Raw genomic sequence first — 20,518 nt, 5'->3', positions numbered from 1 at the left:
AATTTTCAGAAAGAAGCTGAAGAGTCCACTATGGAGCTCAACAATAACAACAATGCGATTAATGCCAATGTTGTTAATCCTCCTAATATGCCTGAGCAACCAAGGAGAATACTTGGATCATATACTACTCCTACCCTTGATTTCTATGGGAACATCATTGATGTACCCCCTGTTGCTGCTAAAAACTTTGAGCTGAAGCCTCAATTGATTTCTCCCGTGCAGCAGAATTGCCAGTTTCACGAACTCCCGCAGGAAGATCCAAACTTGTTTATATCTAATTTCCTATAGATCTGTGACAATGTGAAAACTAACGGAGTCCATCCTGATGTCTACAAGCTACTTCTCTTCCCATTTGCTGCACGGAACCGAGCTAAATAGTGGCTTGACACTCAACCCAAGGAGAGCTTGGACACTTAGGATAAGGTAGTCAATAGGTTTCTGACCAAGTTCTTTCCACCTTAGAGGCTGACTAAGCTGAGGACAGATATTCATACCTTCAGGCAAAGAGAGAGTGAGTCTCTCTATGAAGCCTGGGAACGGTACAAGTTGATGCTCAGGAGGAGTTCTCCTGATATGTTCTCATATTGGATTCAGCTACAGATATTTTATGATGGAGTCTCTGAGACCGCTAGAATGTCTTTGGATAATTCTGCAGGAGGGTCACTCCACATGAAAAAGACCCCTGATGAAGCTATGGAGTTGATTGAAACAGATGCTAACAACCAGTATTTATATTCTTCTGAGCGGATTTCTGTAAGGAAAAGAGTCATGGAATTGGATGCTCTTGAAGCTATTCTTACCCAGAACAAGGCTATGTCGCAACAAATTAATTCCATTACACAACACTTGAGTGGAATGTAAGTCTCAGCCATTAATACTCAAGATACATCTTATGACATGAGTGGTGGCTTTCCTCAAGGTGAGAATCAAGATTATGGTCAATCTATTCCTAGGCAGGTTAATTACATGGAAAATTCCTCTAGAAATCCCAACAATGATCCATATTCCAAGACATATAATCAAGGGTGGAGGAATCATCCTAACTTTGGATGGAGAGGTCAACCTCAGAGGCATAAGAATTTGAATAGTTCTCAGGGCGATCTTAATCAGAATAATTTCAACAACCATCAGTTCCAGCCCTCTCAGCCACAACAACCCTAGTCCCAGCCTCAGAATGCGCCTGACTTAGCATCTATTGTTGCAGAGCTCTCCAAGAATCAACATAGTTTTCTCTTAGAAACTTGGAGATGCAATTGGATCAGTTGAGCAAGCAAGTACTTGAAAGGCCTACTAATACTTTCCCAGGTGATACAGTGGTAAATCCAAGAGAAGAGTGCAAGGCCATTCACTTGAGAAGTGGTAAAGTAGTAGGTTCAGAGGCAAAAGTCAGTGAGGAGTCAGTTGAAAAAGAAGCTCTAGAGAAGGAAAAGGAGAAGGTAGAGTACGCACCCCCCAGGCGTTCAGACAACCCTTTTCTAGTCACTCTTGAGACACATCCGATATTACCTAAGGCACCTGAGTACAAGCCTAAAATTTCATATCCTCAGAGACTTCAGAAAGCGTCCAAGGACAAGCAATTTTCCAAATTTTTGGAGGTCTTTAAGAAGCTTCAGATCAACATTCCTTTTGTAGAGGCCCTTGAGCAAATGCCTCTTGATGCCAAGTTTATGAAGGAGTTATTGAGAAACAAGAGAGATTGGAAGGAAAGTGAGACAGTGGTACTAACTAAAGAAGACAGTGTAATTATCCAACAAAATCTCCCAGAGAAATTGTAGAATCCGGGAAGCTTTCTGATTCCTTGTACCATTGGAGACATCACTATTTAGAGAGCTTTATGTGATCTTGGAGATAGCATCAACTTCATGCCTCTTTCATTGATGAGAAACCTCCAAATTGATGAGGTAAAACCTAACCACATTTCTTTTCAACTTGCTGACCGTTCTATTAAATACCCCCTTGGTGTTGTTGAGAATTTACTTGTGAAAGTAGGGCCTTTTATCTTTCCTGCTGATTTTGTCATATTAGATATGGAAGAGGACAAAAATGCCTCTATTATTCTTAGAAGACCCTTTTTAGCTATAGAAATAGCCCTTATTGATGTTCAAAAGGGTGAATTGACTTTGAGGGTCAATGAAGTGGAAATTGTCGTTAATGTATTTGAGGCTTTTAAACACCTTGGTGATTCTAAGGGTTGTATGAGAGTGGATCTTGTTGAACCACTTGTTCAAGAAGTGTTTGAAGCTGAAGAGTTTGATGATGCTTTGGATTCCCTTTCTGAGGACAATTTGCTTGAGATTGATGATTCACCACCTTAGAAGGAGACAACCCACACACCTAGTAATGAGGAAGGAGCTCCAAAGCTTGAGTTGAAGCCCTTGCCTCCATCTCTGAAATATGTATTCCTAGGCGAGCATGACTCATATCCAGTGATTATTAGCTCTTCCTTGAGGCTCGTCGAGGAAGAGGCATTACTTGCAGTGCTTAAGAGTCATAAAACGGCTCTTGGGTGGACCATTAGTGATCTGAAGGGAATTAGTCCAACCAAGTGTATGCACAAGATCTTTCTTGAAGATGACGTTAAACCAATTGTGCAATCACAAAGGCGACTAAATCCAACCATGAAAGAGGTGGTCCAAAAAGAGGTAATGAAGCTTTGGGAAGTCGGGATCATATACCTTTCTGATAGCCCATGGGTGAGTCCCGTGTAGGTGGTTCCTGATAAACCCCGATTTCGTGGTTTATCTTGTGCTTATTTTGGGGAATTTTATCAATATTTCTCACACTTATTCACAAGAAATGCATGGTTTTGTGTTCACTTCCCAATATTGCTCTATGATGAAAAACATGCTTATTTTACCTTAAAATTGTCATATTTTAATCCTCTTCTATTGTCGTTCGATGCCGTGATATCTGTGTTGAGTAATTTCAGGAATTATAGGTTAGGAATGACTCAGAAGAGAGGGAGAAAGCATGTACAAAAAGGGAGGAACATGAAGAATTGAAGTCTTGGGAGCAGCAGCATCGGCGCGCCCGCGCACTCCACGCGCTCGTGTGGATGGAACTGACTAGAAGCGGCGCGCAAGGATGGACGCATCCGCGCAGATTGGAAGATTTCTATCGACGCACACGCGCAACTGGCGCGCACGCGTGGATCACAAAAGTAATCGGCGCATGCGCAAGCATGGCGCGCACGCGTGGGAAGCTGCACATGACCTCATTAAGAGAAATTGTGCCTGGCGATTTCTGAGACCAAGGAGGCCCAATTTCAAGCTGTTTCTGCATGGAAAAGACCCAAGGATGCTAAGGGGGAAAGGGGGAGAACTCATTTTGGCACTAGGACATAATTTTAGGAGTTTTTTGGTTCTTGGGTGATTCTAGAGAGAGAAACCCTTGTTCCTCTCTAGATCTAGTTTTCATTTTGATTTTTTTCTTGTTGATTTGTGAATTGGATTTTGTTAATTACAGTTTTAATTGTTCAATTTAAATTCTTTGCTACAATCTTGCTTATATCTAGTGATAGTTTCATGATTCTTGTCAATTGTCATTTTTACCCATTTCATGAATGTTGTGGATCTTGTTTTGTTGATGTTACATTGATGATTTCTATGTTTACTCTTGTTGATTGTTTGATTGTACATTGATAATTGTTAGTGGGTTTTTGTAGAATTCAATTTAATTGCTATTTTGAACATGTCTTTTGTTAGTGCTTACCAAGTGTTCGATGAATTGTTCACTTTGATTATGGAGTAGTTCCTTCTCACTCTTGGCCTAGGTCAAGGGAATTGGGTAAACTTGAGTCATTGGGTCTAATGGATTTGATGATTTGGGAGCCCTAGGTGGTCAATTTGATACTCATTGACGCCAACCCACTACTAATCTAATTAGTAAGTAGGTTGGGACTTATGGGTTGATGTGATCAGGGCCATTTGACGTACTTCAAGTCTAGGAGTAGACATCACGTACTTAAGACTTGAGAGTAGACTTAATGAGCTTGGTTCCTCATAATTGTCAAGATGTAGTCATTGGACAAGGATTGTGATCCCAATTCCCATGCCTAGCCAAGAGTTGTTTTTGTCATTCATATTCGAAAACCAATTTCCAATTTCAATTGTCTTAGTTATAGTTATTCGTTTAGTTTAAGGTAGAATTAAGTAGAATATTGCTTGTTCATTGGAATTGCTTAATTTTTGCTTACGTAGTTGAATTCGTTTACTGCAATTTAAGATTACTTGCTTGTTAAGTTTTTCCATTTATTTTCATGTTCATAACTCACAACCCCAGATTTCTAACCAATGTCGAAGTACATGTTTGCCCATTCCTTGTGAGATGACCCGAGGTTTTGAATACTTCGGTTATTTCTATTAGGGTTGAACTTGTGACAACCAAATTCCTCTTCTAAATTTGATCTCCCGAGGATTTTTGTTGGTAAAGCTATACTCACAATGAGGTGTTATTAAAGAGAATTTACCAATACACCCTTGGAGAGAACATCAAATTTTTGGCGCCGTTGCCGGAGAATGGTTGCAACATATGTCTTGATATTGGTTATGTGAATATGTGAATACTGTAGATATTTTTCTCTTTCAATACTTAGCTAGAGTTTAAATTTCTTTTGCAATTGTACTATGACTTTCAAGTTTGATGACTCGGTCTCAACCGAATTCTAGCTTAGCCAACTTTGATCCCGAGATTAAAAGAACATTGTTACACACTCGGCAAGCTAGAAGGCGATTGGACTACACGCCTAGTACTTCGGCCTCTCTTGAGGAAAACACCGAATCACTAGACGCCACCGAGGGTGACTTGGAGTCCGCTACTTCCTATTCTTCTGTTGGCACTACTAATACATCTTTGCATCCTACAGGTGAGCCACACATGGCGGAGCCACGCCGGATCACTTTGCATGAGCAAGGAGCTCCGGATATCATACTTCAACCGTTACAAGCAAGGTATCCTAACCTTGATCAAAACTCTGAGTTGAAGAGTAGCTTGATAAATCTACTTCCTAAGTATCATGGGTTGCCGAGTCAAGACCCCATCCGACATTTGAAGGATTTTCATGTTGCTTGTTCTACGGCTCGAAGGCATGGAGCCGATGAGGTAGCCATCATGGTTTTTGCCTTTCTTTTTTCTCTTGAAGCACAAGCAAAAACATGGTTTTATTCGCTACCGGATGATATTGTGACTAATTGGGATTTCTTGAGAAGGGAGTTTCTTGACAAGTTCTTCCCACCGGAGAAGACCAAGTACATCTGGAAAGAGATTTCGGGCATAATGCAAAGAGACCAAGAGAGCATGTATGAGTATTGGTCTCGGTTCAAGAGGCTATTGGAGTCATGTCCACATCACGGAATGACCACTCGCTTGCTCATTAGCTACTTTACCAGAGGTCTTTGTGCGGAAGATAGAAGATTGCTTATCGCCTCCAGTGGCGGGTCCCTTTCGAAAAACAAGACGGAAGGAGAAGCTTGGGATCTAATAAAGGATGTCGCCGAATCTACGCAACACACAAGAGTGAGGAATAACCCCCTTAAGGGTGTGGTAGAACCGTCCCCCTCTGAAGCAAGTCTAACCAAGGCACTTGGGGATATGGCCACCATCCTTACACAAATTCAAAGAGATCAAAGGGAGTATTACTCCATCAAAGCCATCCAAGCCCCTCCTCCGGTTGCTCAACTTGAAGGCCCTCCTAGGATTTGTGGGTTGTGCTCTAGCACCACACATTACACCGACCAATGCCATCAAATTCAAGAGGAACATGCCCTTGTGGTAGCCAATGTGAATTATAACAACCGTCCACCATATCCTTCTCAAGGCCAGAACAACTACCATCAAGGTAGCAATCAACATCAAGGGTGGAGAGATAATGCACAAGGAAGCAATCAGAACCAAAGATGGAACAACTCTTCTTCTCATCACAATAACAACCAATCTTCATCCCAATACCACCACAATAACACCAACTACCAAGCCAACCAAAACTCAAACAACTACACCAAGTACCAAACACCACACCATAGACAACAAAACCAAACTCCTACATCTTCCAACAATCAAGTTGATGAGCTTAGAGCCACTATGAAAAAACAAGATGAGATCAACAAGGCTCAATTCGAGGCCTTGAACACTCAATTGGCCAACCTCACCAACATACTCTCAAAGATGAACATGTCAAGCCAACCACCAACTCCCAATAACAACACCACCCAACCCTCAAGTTCCCCCAATCTTCCATCACAACCCCAACCAAACCCAAGAGGCGGTCTCAATGCCATCACCCTATGATCGGGGACTACATTAGAGGAGATACCCCCAAGAGTCATGCGAGAGATGCATGAGGAAGAGGTAGTTGTTGGAACTCCACATGAAGAAGAGGTGGTAGACAAAAGGCATGAGGAAGAAGGAGTAAAACTCAAAGAACCCAAGAGGAAAGCCGTAGTCGATGAATCAATTCCTATTCCATTTCCTTCCATGGTGAAGAAAGCAAAGAAGACATCGGAATTTGATTTAGACATGCTCCAAGTGTTCAAAAAGGTCGAGGTAACCATACCACTCCTTGACGCTATTCAACAAATCCCCAAGTATGCAAAATTTTTGAAAGACTTGTGTACACACAAGGATAGAATAGGGGAATTGGAGACACTATCCTTGGGTAGCTCGATTTCTTCCTTGATAGAGCCTATTCCAAGAAAATGTGGTGACCCTGGACCGTGCTTAGTGTCTTGTTGTATTGGTGGATACACTTTTCATGATTGTATGTGTGACTTGGGAGCTTGTGTTAGCATCATGCCGCTTTCCATCTATGTGCGGTTGAATTTAGCTCCACTGAAGAAGTCGGCGGCGAGGTTTGCCTTAGCCGATAAAAGTGTGATCACAGTAATGGGAATAGCTGAAGATGTACTTGTGGCAATTAAGGATTTGGTTTTTTCGGTTGACTTTTACATCCTTGAGATGCCCCCAACGGAAGGTAGAAGCTCATCCTCCGTCCTACTTGGTAGGCCTTTCCTCAAAACCTCCAAATTCAAGCTAGATGCCTTTACTGGTGTATATTCCTTTGGAGTTGGAGACAAGACTATCAAGTTCAATTTAGAGGAAGCTATGAAACATCCTCCCGAAGAATATTCTATGCTCCGATGCGACATAATTGATGAAGTGGTAGCGGAAGTACAAGAAGAAGATCATGACAAGTCGTGCTACCCCACCGTTGAGGAGATAGATGACCAAGAGGATGAACTTAAAGAAGTTGTCAAGAATGAGTCCCATAAGCTTGATGAAAAGGAACCTCATCTGGAGGTAGCAAGTGAATTGAAACCCCTTCCCTCCCATCTGAAATATGCATTCCTAGAAAACAACTGTGGGTTTCCAGTTATTATTGCAAGTGAACTCTCAAGTGAAGAAGAGGAGAAACTCCTAGATGTTCTAAGAAAGTACAAGAAAGCGATTGGATGGAGCCTTGCGGATATTGTGGGGATTGACCCGCATAAGTGCATGCATAGGATATTTCTCCAAGATGGAGCCAAGCCGGTTCGGCAATCGCAAAGGAGGCTCAACCCAACCATCCTTGACGTAGTGAAGAAAGAGGTCACCCGACTACTGGATGCGGATATCATATACCCTATTTCCGACAGTGAGTGGGTGAGCCCGGTTCAAGTTGTTCCCAAGAAGTCGGGCATCACAACGGTCAAGAAGGAAGACGGAGAAATGGTCACTAAAAGAGTACAAAATGCGTGGCGAGTATGTATTGACTACAGAAGATTGAATGCCGCCACACGGAAGGACCATTACCCCTTACCCTTCATCGATCAGATGCTGGACCGCTTGGCAGGTAAATCTCACTACTGTTTTCTTGATGGCTTTACTGGATATTTTCAGATACATATTGCTCCTGAAGATCAGGAGAAGACCACGTTTACATGTCCGTTTGGCACCTTTGCCTATAAAAGGATGCCATTTGGACTATGTAACGCACCTGCTACTTTTCAGAGGTGCATGATGAGTGTCTTCTCCGATCTAATGGAGAATTGTCTAGAAGTTTTTATGGACGATTTCAGCGTTTATGGTGTCCCATTTGATTGTTGTTTGGAGAGCTTGGCCAAGGTCCTAGCTAGATGTGTTGACACCAACCTTGTCTTAAATTTTGAAAAATGTCATTTTATGGTACGACAAGGCATAGTGTTGGGACATGTAGTATCTCATGAAGGCATTTTTGTGGACCCGGCCAAGGTCGATGTTATTACTACTTTGCCTCACCCCTCATCCGTGAGGGAGGTCCGCTCGTTTTTGGGACATGCAGGATTTTACAGGCGCTTTATCAAGGACTTCAGCAAGATTGCCTTGCCATTGTCGCGCCTACTCCAAAAAGATGTGGATTTTGAGTTTGACAGTGAATGTGTAAAAGCTTTTGAAGAGTTGAGGAAAATTCTCACCATAGCACCGATTGTGCGAGGCCCCAACTGGACGTTGCCGTTTGAGATAATGTGCGACGCGTCAAACTATGCTGTGGGTGCCGCGCTTGCACAGCACGAGGGTAAACTCCCTTATGTCATTGCCTACTCTTCTGAGACACTAGATGCCGCACAATCCAACTATACCACTACCAAAAAATAACTCTTAGCCATTGTTCATGCCTTAGATAAATTCATATCTTATTTGCTAGGTTCAAAGATAGTGGTATACACGGATCATGCAGCTTTGAAGTATTTATTGACAAAGAATGAGTCAAAGCCTAGACTCATACGTTGGATCTTGCTTTTGCAAGAATTCGACATTGAGATTAGGGACCGGAGTGGATCTCAAAACATGGTTGCTGATTATTTAAGCCGCATTGAGAATTTAAAAACTGATCCATTTCCGATCAATGACTCATTTCCATTGGAAAGTTTGCATGCTGTGTCGGCTAGTTTTCCTTGGTTTGCCCCAATGGCGAACTACTTGGTTGCAAGAATCTTCCCTCCGAACTTTTCGAAAAATCAAAGGGACAAGCTGAGGAATGATTCTAAATACTATATTTGGGATGACCCTCACTTGTGGAAGAGAGGTGTAGACCAAGTAATCCGAAGGTGTGTCACGGAATCCGAATTTCAACTAATTCTGGAAGCTTGTCATTCGTCCGACTATGGTGGCCACTTTGGCCCATAAAGGACCGCCAAAAAGGTGTTGGATTGCGAATTCTGATGGCCAACCTTATTCAAGGATGCTAACCGGCTATGTGTGTCTTGTCATCAGTGTCAAAAGTCAGGAAACACATCCCAAAGGGATGAAATGCCTCAGCAACCTATGTTGTTCTGTGAGATATTTGATGTGTGGGGCATTGACTTTATGGGACCGTTTCCTAACTCTAGTGGGTACCTGTACATTCTGTTAGCGGTCGACTACGTGTCAAAGTGGGTGGAGGCCGTGCCTACCCGCCTTGACGACGCCAACACCATTGTTTCTTTCATTAGGAATCACATTGTATGCCGTTATGGGTCGCCACGAGCAATCGTGAGCGACCAAGGATCCCACTTTTGTAACAAGAAGGTAGAAGCATTGCTCAAGCGCTATGGAGTATCGCATAAGGTTGCTACTGCTTATCATCCGCAAACAAATGGGCAAGCGGAAGTGTCCAACCGGGAAATCAAGAGAATCTTGGAAAAAGTGGTCAATCCACAAAGAAAGGATTGGAGCCTCCGGTTAGGAGATGCACTATGGGCATACAGAACGGCCTAAAAGACTCCGATAGGGATGAGTCCCTTTCGGATCATCTATGGTAAGGCATGCCACCTTCTGGTGGAAATTGAGCATCGAGCATATTGGGCGGTAAAGCAATGCAACATGGATTTAGCTAAGGCGGGTGAAGCTAGGAAGTTACAATTAGAAGAGCTTGAGTGTTTGAGGAACGAGTCATATGAGAATGCCCGAATTTACAAAGAAAAGACTAAAGCGTTCCATGACCATCACATTCGGAAGAAGGACTTTAAAGAAGGAGATGAAGTCCTCCTCTACAACTCAAGGCTCCGATTTATGCCTGGAAAGCTCCGTTCTCGATGGGAAGGACCTTTTAAGGTGAAAGAAATGAAGCCCTACGGAATGGTCGAATTGTTTGATCCCAAAAGTGAAGCAACTTTCAAGGTGAATGAGCATAGAGTGAAGAAATATCATGGTTGCAAACCTCCAAGGGAGCTAGAGGTGTACATATTGGAGGATGCACCAAGTAGAGATAAAACTTGAGAAGAGGACCGTCCAACTTAAGGACGTTAAAGAAAAGTGCTTGGTGGGAGGCACCCCACCGTGGTAAGATCTTCCTTGTTTATACCATCTTGTAGTATCTTTAGTTCCTTAAATTTTATGCTCTTTTGATGATTGATTGAGTGCTTAGGGATGCTAGCTTTGTTGATTCTGTTAGATAGGTAGAATGTTCATTTAGATAGGTTGTGAAAGAGATAAAGAAAACATAAATTTTTCTTTGAAAAAGAGCACCGACGCGCAAGCGCACAGTGCGCGCGCGCGCCGGTTGCGAATTTCCATTTTTAGGCCAAAAACCCGAGAGTCAGGCCAACTTTGTGCCCAACTCGTGCCAGGCACCCACGCGTTCGCGTACATGCCGCCTGCGCGCACCATTGCCATTTGACCATCGACGCGCAAGCGCACTATGCGCGTGCGCGCCGATGGAGCTATATGGAGTCTGGTACAAAAACCAGAGAGTTGTGTTACGATTGGGCCAATTTTGTGCCAAAACTGACGCGTCCGCGAGTAGTGCGCGCCCGCGCCATCTGTAGAATACCACAAGCACGCGCCCGCGCATGGTGCGCATCCGCGCGCATGCCTCCCTAGGTCACCCTGGTACAAAAACCAGAAACTTGAGCCAGGTTTATGCCACTTTTGTGCCTGGGGCACAGCTCCTTTCGTGCACGCGCGCCACTGACGCGCACCTTGCGCGCGCGCGCCATCTGCGCGAATCAGTTTTATACTTCGCGCCGTTCCACTTCCTTTCTCATTCACCCTTCTTTTTCTTTCTTAGCTCCTACTCCCTTCATCACTTCTCTTCTCTTCTCTTCTTCTCCTTCTTCCACAACCCACCGCCATTGTCTCCGGCCACTCGCCAGTGACAACAACCATTTTTCCGGTGGCGCTACACTTCTCCTATTTTCTCTCTCATTTTCACAAAAGAAGATTCAACCTTGCTTTTTCATACTCTTCAAGGTTTAACTTCTCCCTCCCCTTTACCTTTGCTTTTTCTTATACTATTTCTTCTAATTAAAAATGCTTCTTATCATCTTACTTAGTTTCTCTTTTGCTTGATAGTGATATTTCTTGTTTTTGTTTGCTTATTTTCCCTCTCTTTTCTTTGTTTCTCCATGGATGTTGAACTTGAACTTAATTTGCATTACTAGATCTTTTGTCACTCTTTTACAATTGTGTGATATTTATGTGGTGATTGATGTTCTATTTTGGGCTTTAAATTGGTTTAGTATTTCATAATTGCTCATTGCTTGATTATTGCACGGCAAGTGTTTGAGGAAATGCACAACTACCATTTTGGCTCATTTTAGTCATACACTTTCAAATTGGTGCTCCCTCCTCATTCACTTGCTTCCTCTTAAATGCATTGAGTCTAATTTGTGTGCTTAAGGTTCATACTTGCCAATTCCATATTAATTGAACATGACTTGCTTTTTACTAAGGATGCTTGAGACTACTCTTCTCATGCCTTTGCATGCCTTACTTTCTCTTGCATCACATGCCAAGTGATATAACCCTTGCTTTCATATTCATCATGGGTATGACAAATCACTTGCATGTTTTCATCAATTTGTTTCCTGGGTTTGATGTTTTCCTTCCTCCCCTTTCTTTTTAGGATGGCCACCAAAAAAAGCAAGGAGGTAGCTTTGAGGAAACCGGCCGCAAAAAGGGTACCCCAAGGATCAAATTCTAAGGCGCGTTCTTCGATAGGAGCCAAAACCTTATCAAGGAATGGAAAGACACCCGCTCCTATTGATGAGGATAACAAGGGCAACCCGGCACGAGACTCTTCAAGGTTCCCCAACCACTTTTGTGAACTCAAGTTCCCTTCCATAGTCGTAAGGAACTATCATCCTGAGCATTTGCTCGCTCCGCCGGACAAGATTACTCCTTATATTCTACCCCGTATCGAAAAGTGAGGATGGGAGTTTCTTTTGAGGAAACCAAGGGAAATCAACCTCTCTTGGGTGGAAGAATTTTACACCAACTACCACCTTCCCTCTCTTCAATCGGTATACATGCGCCGTAAGCAAGTCTTAGTTTCAGAAGAGGCTATTCAGCAAGTACTTAATGTTTTACCAGTGCCAAGTGCCATGGATGGCTACCAAAAAATCCTACGTCAGCGTGAAGAGTATGGATTCGATTGGGACTCGATACTCCGAGTCGTTGCTGAGCCTGAAACTTTTTGGATCCAAGGTCGACAGCGGATGAGGCCCAAGAGTATCAACACTCGCTTCCTCACTGTGGAAGCTAAAGCCTGGGCCCAGATCCTTTCTCACTATGTGCTACCTAGCACTCACAGGTCGTCCATCACAGCAGACCTTGCCTTGCTTTTTTGGTGTATTCTCACAGAAAAGCCGGTGAACATCCCACCTCTTGTCAAGCAAGCCGTGAGTCAAGTTCACGACCGGGGTAACCTGCCATTTCCAGCTTTGGTATCTAACTTAGTTGCTGCTGCGGGTGTTTCTTGGGAAGCCAAGGATAAGAAGATCATGGTTCCGGCTAAGGGCGATGTGGTCCCAAGCGGAAAATACCTATATCTTCCCATGAACAAACCAAGCCTTGACATGGCCCCGCCACTTCTTTTTCCCTCGAGCTCATCACCACCACCACTGAGATCCACAGATCAAAGGATAGAAGATCTTCACCGGAAGCTGGATAGGTATGAGCGGCGCAACCACCGCCGATACACCCACCTCAAGAAGCTTCTGAGTCGTGTTGCCCCGAGCATGGAGGAACCTGAGATATTCACATCCACCTCGAACCCAAGCGATGGAAGTTCTGATGGAGGGGATAGTGAAAGCTCTGGTCCCGACCGTCCCTTGAGTATTATTCATAGCATGGAGGACCGTGCTAATTTCTAAAAGTGTGGGGAGGTCGTTCGACCGATCTCCATGGGTAACACTCTCTTCTCTTCAATAACCATGGATTTATCTTTTGCGTAGATGTTAGCATATTGCATGCGTAGTTAATTTTTCTTGTAAATACCCTTGCATGGTAGTTAGTTTTAATTAGGATTACTTGGTCAAAGCAATAACTTTCTCTCCAAGAAACTGTGTTCTGGGTGACCTACCAAAATTTTGAAAATTTTCGCAGTGAACTTGCTTTAAGAATGTATTTTGGAACATAGTGATTGAGTTAAGAACACAAGCATGAAAGTTTTGAGCCTATTGCATGGTTACATCATTTAACCATTATTTCCATTCTTGTGTGCATATCTCTCTCTCCATGAATGTGATTCTTGATTTGTCTAATTCTATATGTCCATTGCTTTGTGTATGAATGCATTTGCGTGATTGAGGCCATAATTTCAATAGTCACTTTTCCCAAATAGCCTTAACCCTTATATCTACCATTGCTAACCAATTTTGAGCCTTTGATAAATCCTCTTGTTCTTAAATGGAGCACGTCAACAACCCTAAGTGAAAAACCATGAATGTCCCTGAATTTGAATCCTTGATTAGCTTAGGTAAGTTAGGATGTGTATCATTCACATAGGAGGGGTATACTTTGGAAATTCGGATAGATATATAGGCATGTAATTGTAGTGTAATTGAAAACTCTAGGATTTTGGGAACATACTCATGTGCTAAATGATTGCACCGTATGCATTGACACTTTAGTTCACTAAGAAACCCCAAGGAAAAGGGGATGATGATAATGTCATATATACAAAAAAAAAATGCCCCAAGATAAAGTAATAAAAACAATGCATATAGTAGGTGGACTGAAAAGAAGGCATGAGTATGCAAAGGGGTAGAAATTCAAGGGTAGCTAGGAATATATTGTAGTTGTATAGGTTATTTTAGGTGTCTAGTGGGATCCGAGGTTGATCAAGGACTCAAATTTTAAGCCCACTTAGCCATATACATCCTTACCTTCACCTTAGCCCCATTAAAACCCATGAATAAGACCTCATGATACTTGTACGCATGCATTAAGTAACTGTCGATTGATTAGATGAAAGACAAATCTTGGAAAGCATGATTAAGAGGATATTGAGTGACGAACCCTAGATACTTGAGCGAATAGAGCGGATACACTTCCGATGAGGGTTCGATGCTCAATGCTTGTTCCCAGCTTTCACAAGCGTTCGTTTAGCAAGTCATATGCACTCTTTAGTGATGTTCAATTTGGTAGGATTCGTGAACTGCATACTATCTTCACCCTATATGCTCACATGTATTCTTGAAGGATGGATTCACTTTTGACCAAGTATGTAGATGACTTTACATTAGTTACATGCATCCGTTTAGATACTTAGCATTTCATAAACCCTTTCCCATCATAATCTTTGGTCTTTTTATTTTAAGCATGAGGGCATGCTTGGTTTAAGTGTGGGGAGATTTGATAAACCCCAATTTCGTGGTTTATCTTGTGCTTATTTTGGGGAATTTTATCAATATTTCTCACACTTATTCACAAGAAATGCATGATTTTGTGTTCACTTTCCAATATTGCTCTATGATGAAAAACATGCTTATTTTACCTTAAAATTGTCATATTTTAATCCTCTTCTATTGTCATTCGATGCCGTGATATCTGTGTTGAGTAATTTCAGGAATTATAAGTTAGGAATGACTCAGAAGAGAGGGAGAAAGCATGTACAAAAAGGGAGGAACATGAAGAATTGAAGTCTTGGGAGTAGCAGCATCGGCGCGCCCGCGCACTCCACGCGCTTGCGTGGATGGAACTGACTAGAAGCGGCGCGCAAGGATAGACGCATCCGTACAGATTGGAAGATTTCTATCGACGCACACGCACAACTAGCGCGCACGCGTGGGAAGCTGCACGTGACCTCATTTAGAGAAATCGTGCCTGGCGATTTCTGAGGCCAAAGAGGCCCAATTTCAAGCTGTTTCTGCATGGAAAAGACCCAAGGATGCTGAGGGGGAAAGGGGGGAGAACTCATTTTGGCACTAGGACATAATTTTAGGAGTTTTTTGGTTCTTGGGTGATTCTAGAGTGAGAAACCCTTGTTCCTCTCTAGATCTAGTTTCCATTTTGATTTTTTTCTTGTTGATTTGTGAATTGAATTTTGTTAATTACAGTTTTAATTGTTCAATTTAAATTCTTTGCTACAATCTTGCTTATATCTAGTGATAGTTTTATGATTCTTGTCAATTGTCATTTTTACCCATTTCATGAATGTTGTGGATCTTGTTTTGTTGATGTTACATTGATGATTTCTATGTTTACTCTTGTTGATTGTTTGATTGTACATTGATAATTGTTAGTGGGTTTTTGTAGAATTCAATTTAATTGCTATTTTGAACATGTCTTTTGTTAGTGCTTACCAAGTGTTCGATGAATTGTTCACTTTGATTATGGAGTAGTTCCTTCTCACTCTTGGCCTAGGTCAAGGGAATTGGGTAAACTTGAGTCATTGGGTCTAATGGATTTGATGATTTGGGAGCCCTAGGTGGTCAATTTGATACTCATTGACGCCAACCCACTACTAATCTAATTAGTAGGTAGGTTGGGACTTATGGGTTGATGTGATCAGGGCCATTTGACGTACTTCAAGTCTAAGAGTAGACATCACGTACTTAAGACTTGAGAGTAGACTTAATGAGCTTGGTTCCTCATAATTGTCAAGATGTAGTCGTTGGACAAGGATTGTGATCCCAATTCCCATGCCTAGCCAAGAATTGTTTTTGTCATTCATATTCGAAAACCAATTTCCAATTTCAATTGTCTTAGTTATAGTTATTCGTTTAGTTTAAGGTAGAATTAAGTAGAATATTGCTTGTTCATTGGAATTGCTTAATTTTTGCTTACGTAGTTGAATTCGTTTAGTGCAATTTAAGATTACTTGCTTGTTAAGTTTTTCCATTTATTTTCATGTTCATAACTCACAACCCCGGATTTCTAACCAATGTCGAAGTACATGTTTGCCCATTCCTTGTGAGACGACCCGAGGTTTTGAATACTTCGGTTATTTCTATTGGGGTTGAACTTGTGACAACCAAATCCCTCTTCTAAATTTGATCTCTCTAGGATTGTTGTTGGTAAAGCTATACTCACAACGAGGTGTTATTAAAGAGAAATTTACCAATACACCCTTGGAGAGAACATCAGTCCCCAAGAAAGGAGGGATGACAGTGATCAAGAATGAAAACAATGAGCTGACTCCCACAAGGACTGTCACTGGGCGACGGATGTGTATAGATTACTGAAGGCTCAATACTGCAACAAGAAAGGATCACTTTTCGTTGCCTTTCATTGATCAGATGCTTGAGAGGTTAGCCGGTGATGCCTTTTATTATTTTCTTGATGGATATTCTAGCTATAATCAAAATATAGTGGACCCTCAAGATCAAGAGAAAATGGCATTCCCATGCCCCTTTGGAGGCTTTGCTTACCGGAGGATGCCGTTTGGACTCTGTAATGCCCCAGCAACTTTTTAGAGTTGTATGCTTTCAATTTTTTCTGATATAATTGAAAAGTTTATTGAGGTATTTATAGATGAGTTCTTTGTTTTTGGTAATTCTTTTGAATCTTGTCTTAAGCATTTGTCCCTGGTCTTGAAACGGTGCTAAGAATCAAATCTTGTTTTAAATTGGGAGAAATGTCATTTTATGGTTACAGAAGGTATTGTTCTTGGGCACTGGATTTCAAGCAAGGGAGTTGAGGTTGATAAAGCTAAAGTGGATGTGATTGAAAGATTACCGTCATCAACAAATGCTAAGGAAATTAGGAGTTTCTTGAGTCATGCAAGATTTTACAGAAGGTTTATAAAGGACTTTTCTAAAATTGCTAAACCTTTGAGTAACCTATTGGTTGCTGACATTCCTTTTAACTTTGATAATGACTATTTGTATGCCTTTGAAACTCTGAAAGCAAGGCTTGTCTCTGCTCCCATCATAGCTCCTCCTAACTGGGATCTAACATTTGAGTTAATGTGTGATACCAGTGATTATGCTATAGGAGCTGTATTGGGATAGAGAGAAGACAAGCTTATGCACATTATTTACTATGCTAGCCGCATACAAAATGATGCTCAAAGAATTATATAACTACAGAAAAGGAATTACTGGCTGTTTTGTATGCATTTGATAAGTTTAGATCCTATTTAATTGGTTCCAAGGTTATTGTTTATACTGACCATACTGCACTTAAGTACCTTCTAACCAAGTAGGATTCTAAACCAAGATTGATCAGGTAGGAGCTGCTTCTTCAGGAGTTTAACATTGAGATCAGAGATAGAAAAGGGTCAGAAAATCAAGTAGCTGACCAACTTTCACGAATTGAACCTAAAGAGGGGATGCAACCACCCACTGCTGTGACTGAAACATTCCCGGATGAGCAACTCTTTATGATTCAGAGGGCTCTGTGATTTGCAGACACTGCAAACTACAAAGTCATGAGGTTCATCCCCAAGGAGTACACTAAACAACAAGTTAAAAAGCTTTTAAATGATGCAAAGTACTACTTATGGAAAAAACCTTATCTTTTTAAGAGATGTTCAAATGGAATTATTCGGCGTTGTGTCTCAGATAAGGAAACATAGCAAATTCTCTAGTATTCTCATGATTCTAAGTATGGAGGCCACTTTGGTGCTGAAAGGACGGCTACTAAAGTCATTCAGAGCGGTTTTTATTGGCCGACCACTTTCACCCAGCATCTTGGCAGAGAGCTGGAAATCTCCCTATCAACCACGAGATGCCACAGCAGGGGATTCTAGAAATTTCGAGAAGGACTTTCAAATTTTGAATAAAAATTTTTGTCGACCCCACTACCACCCAAACTCACCCATCAAATTTCACCCCACTTCCCCAAATCCCCTCCCCTCCTAACCGTTACCCCCTCCCCCCATTAACCCTCCCCTTTATAACTCAACTATAATATCCCAAGTTTTTTGTTAATTAAATTTATTATATTTGTTGAGGATTTTATTTTAAGAAAATTATTTTACTGAAAGAAATTAAATAAAGCTTTATGATTCTTTAAATTTAAAAATAATTAGGAGTTATATGTAATTTTTATAATAATTGGATTTTAAATTAATTAAATTTTTTATATAATCTTTATTGGATATTTGGTTTGAAATTATAATTTTAGTAATTAAAAAATAAGAAATAATTATATAATTTATTTAAATAAATTCTCTATCATTATTAATTTGAACTCGTAGAAATTAATTTATTAGAAATGATTAGATTGATTTTTATAAATACTTTAAGTTTAAGTCAGTTAATATTTATGTACAATTTTTATTATAATTAGTTATTTTATAAATTGAAATTAAAGTTCCGGTGATAGAAAAATAATGAAAAGTTATATCATTTAATTTGAATAATTAATATTGAGTTTAAACTATATTTTATAAGAATGTGATTAATATGTTCATTTTATATTTTAAATTAGGGGTAAGTACGATTTTGGTCCCTAAAGTTTAGTGCCAGAATCGATTTCGTCCCTCTTCTAATTTTGGATTTAAAATCGTCCTTAACGTTTTTTTTTCGTATTAAAATCATCCTTTTAATTTTTTTGGACAAAAATACCCTCACCACTACCAATATAATTACCTCCTCCACCACCACCACTACCAACTGCCACTCCACCACCATTATCAACATCATCATCACCATCATCATCATCATCAACACCCACTGCCACTCCACCACCACCAACACCACCACTAACGCCGCCGCCATCCCCCTCCCTCCTTTCCCCTTCCCCCTCCCCCTCCCCTTCCCCCCACCCCCACCCCACGTCCCCTCCCCTCCCCCTCACTGCCTCCCCCTTCCCCCCACCCAGCGTCCCCACCCGTCCTCTCCCCCTCCCCGTCTGTCCTTCCCTCCACCTCCACCTCCACCTCCACACAGAGAAGCAGAAACAGAAAATCAACAAATCAGAAACATAAAGCAACAATAATATTCCACAAATCAGCAACAAATCAGCAACAATAATTCAGAAATCAATTAACAAACTTCTTCCATCAACAGCAAACAATTCAGAAATCAATAAAACCAACAACTCAAAACCAATAATGATTCAACAAATCAAGAAGTAGAAGAAGCAGAAGACGAAGCAGAAACAGAAATCGAAGCATGAAGCAAAGGCGGCGAGCAGCAGCGGCGACCAGCAGCGGAACAGAAGCCGACGACGACGAGGAGGTCACGGCGGCGACCTCCCTGTTTCTCCCCCCCTTCTTTCTCTCTCTACCCCCCGGTAGCGTGGTGAGGACGACGGCGGCAGCGCGGCGAGGACGCGGTGGTGATGAAGGCGCGACGGCTCCAAGCCCGTGACCCCCTCACTCACGATCAATCTCTCTTCGTGGTTCTGCTCACGATGGCACGATGCAAACGGCGCGATGGTGGCGGCGACTGAAGCACGAACGGCGGCGATAGGGTCTGACGGCAGCAACGCGAGCAGCAGCGAGCTGCTCCCTCCCGGCGCCATCCCCCTCCCCCCCTTCCCTTCCCTTCCCCTGCCCTGCCCTGCCCCTGCACCTTTGTATACCCCCCCCCCCCACCCACACGTTTCCTTCCCCCCTCCCCAAACAGGCGTTTTTTTTTTTTTTAATTTTATAAATTTTATTATTAAAATAGGAATAGAGGTAGTTTAGGAATTAAATTAAAAATTTTAATAAAAAGGACGATTTTGATACAAAAAAAATATTAAGGATGATTTTAAATCCAAAATTAGAGGAGGGACGATTTCGATTCTAACCCTAAACTTTAGGGACCAAAACAGTACTTACCCCTTTAAATTAAAAATAATTAATTGAATTTAGCAATATGTTGATAAATAATGTTCTTAAATATTTTGAATGGAATATATTTGGTGTTAAAATTAATTACTCTACCCTCTAATTTTATCAAAATATCTATCCATATCTATCCTTATTCTTTTATAAAATCCTAATTTCTAACCCTAATTCCCAAATTAATTTAAAACCCTGATTTCCCCCATTTCTAACCCTAACAGCCGCAGCCTCACCCTCCTTCAACATAAGAAACACACACACAACATACCCTTAGACACAAATACGCAAAACAGAGAAGAAGAAGACCGCGCTAGCGTCACGCCTCATCGTCGTGGAGCCGCTGTCCCACGTGTCGCCGTCCACATTGATGAAGAGGGGAGAAAGTGAGACGTTGAGACAGAGAGCTGCTGTTGCGGGAAACGCGATGGAGGAGAGGGCGCTACCAGCACTGTCGCATCTGGTCGCTACCAAGCTCGCCGTTGGAGATCGCTGTTCCTTCACCACTGATGAGTTGCCGTTGGGCTACTCTCCTTCCTAGCTCGTCGCCTCCTTTGCGTGACAGCGTCTCGCGTCGTCGTCGTC

At 41.8% G+C, this 20,518-nt stretch overlaps 1 protein-coding gene across 1 annotated transcript; it reads left to right on the top strand.

The window, feature by feature from the left end:
* The first annotated feature begins 897 nt into the window (after positions 1 to 897).
* LOC107620541 (uncharacterized) lies at positions 898 to 2,315 on the top strand. Its single transcript, XM_016322687.1, has 3 exons — positions 898 to 957; positions 1,512 to 1,718; positions 1,827 to 2,315. The coding sequence occupies exons 1-3, from the start codon at positions 898 to 900 to the stop codon at positions 2,313 to 2,315; spliced, it is 756 nt and encodes a 251-aa protein (XP_016178173.1).
* Positions 2,316 to 20,518: the final 18,203 nt, after the last annotated feature.

The sequence above is a fragment of the Arachis ipaensis genome, chromosome B10 (assembly GCF_059453495.1).
Source record: "Arachis ipaensis isolate K30076 ecotype BB chromosome B10, ASM5945349v1, whole genome shotgun sequence".
Lineage (NCBI taxonomy): Eukaryota > Viridiplantae > Streptophyta > Magnoliopsida > Fabales > Fabaceae > Arachis > Arachis ipaensis.
Note: the sequence above shows the minus strand (reverse complement) of the source record. Positions and strands in the feature narration are given on the sequence as shown.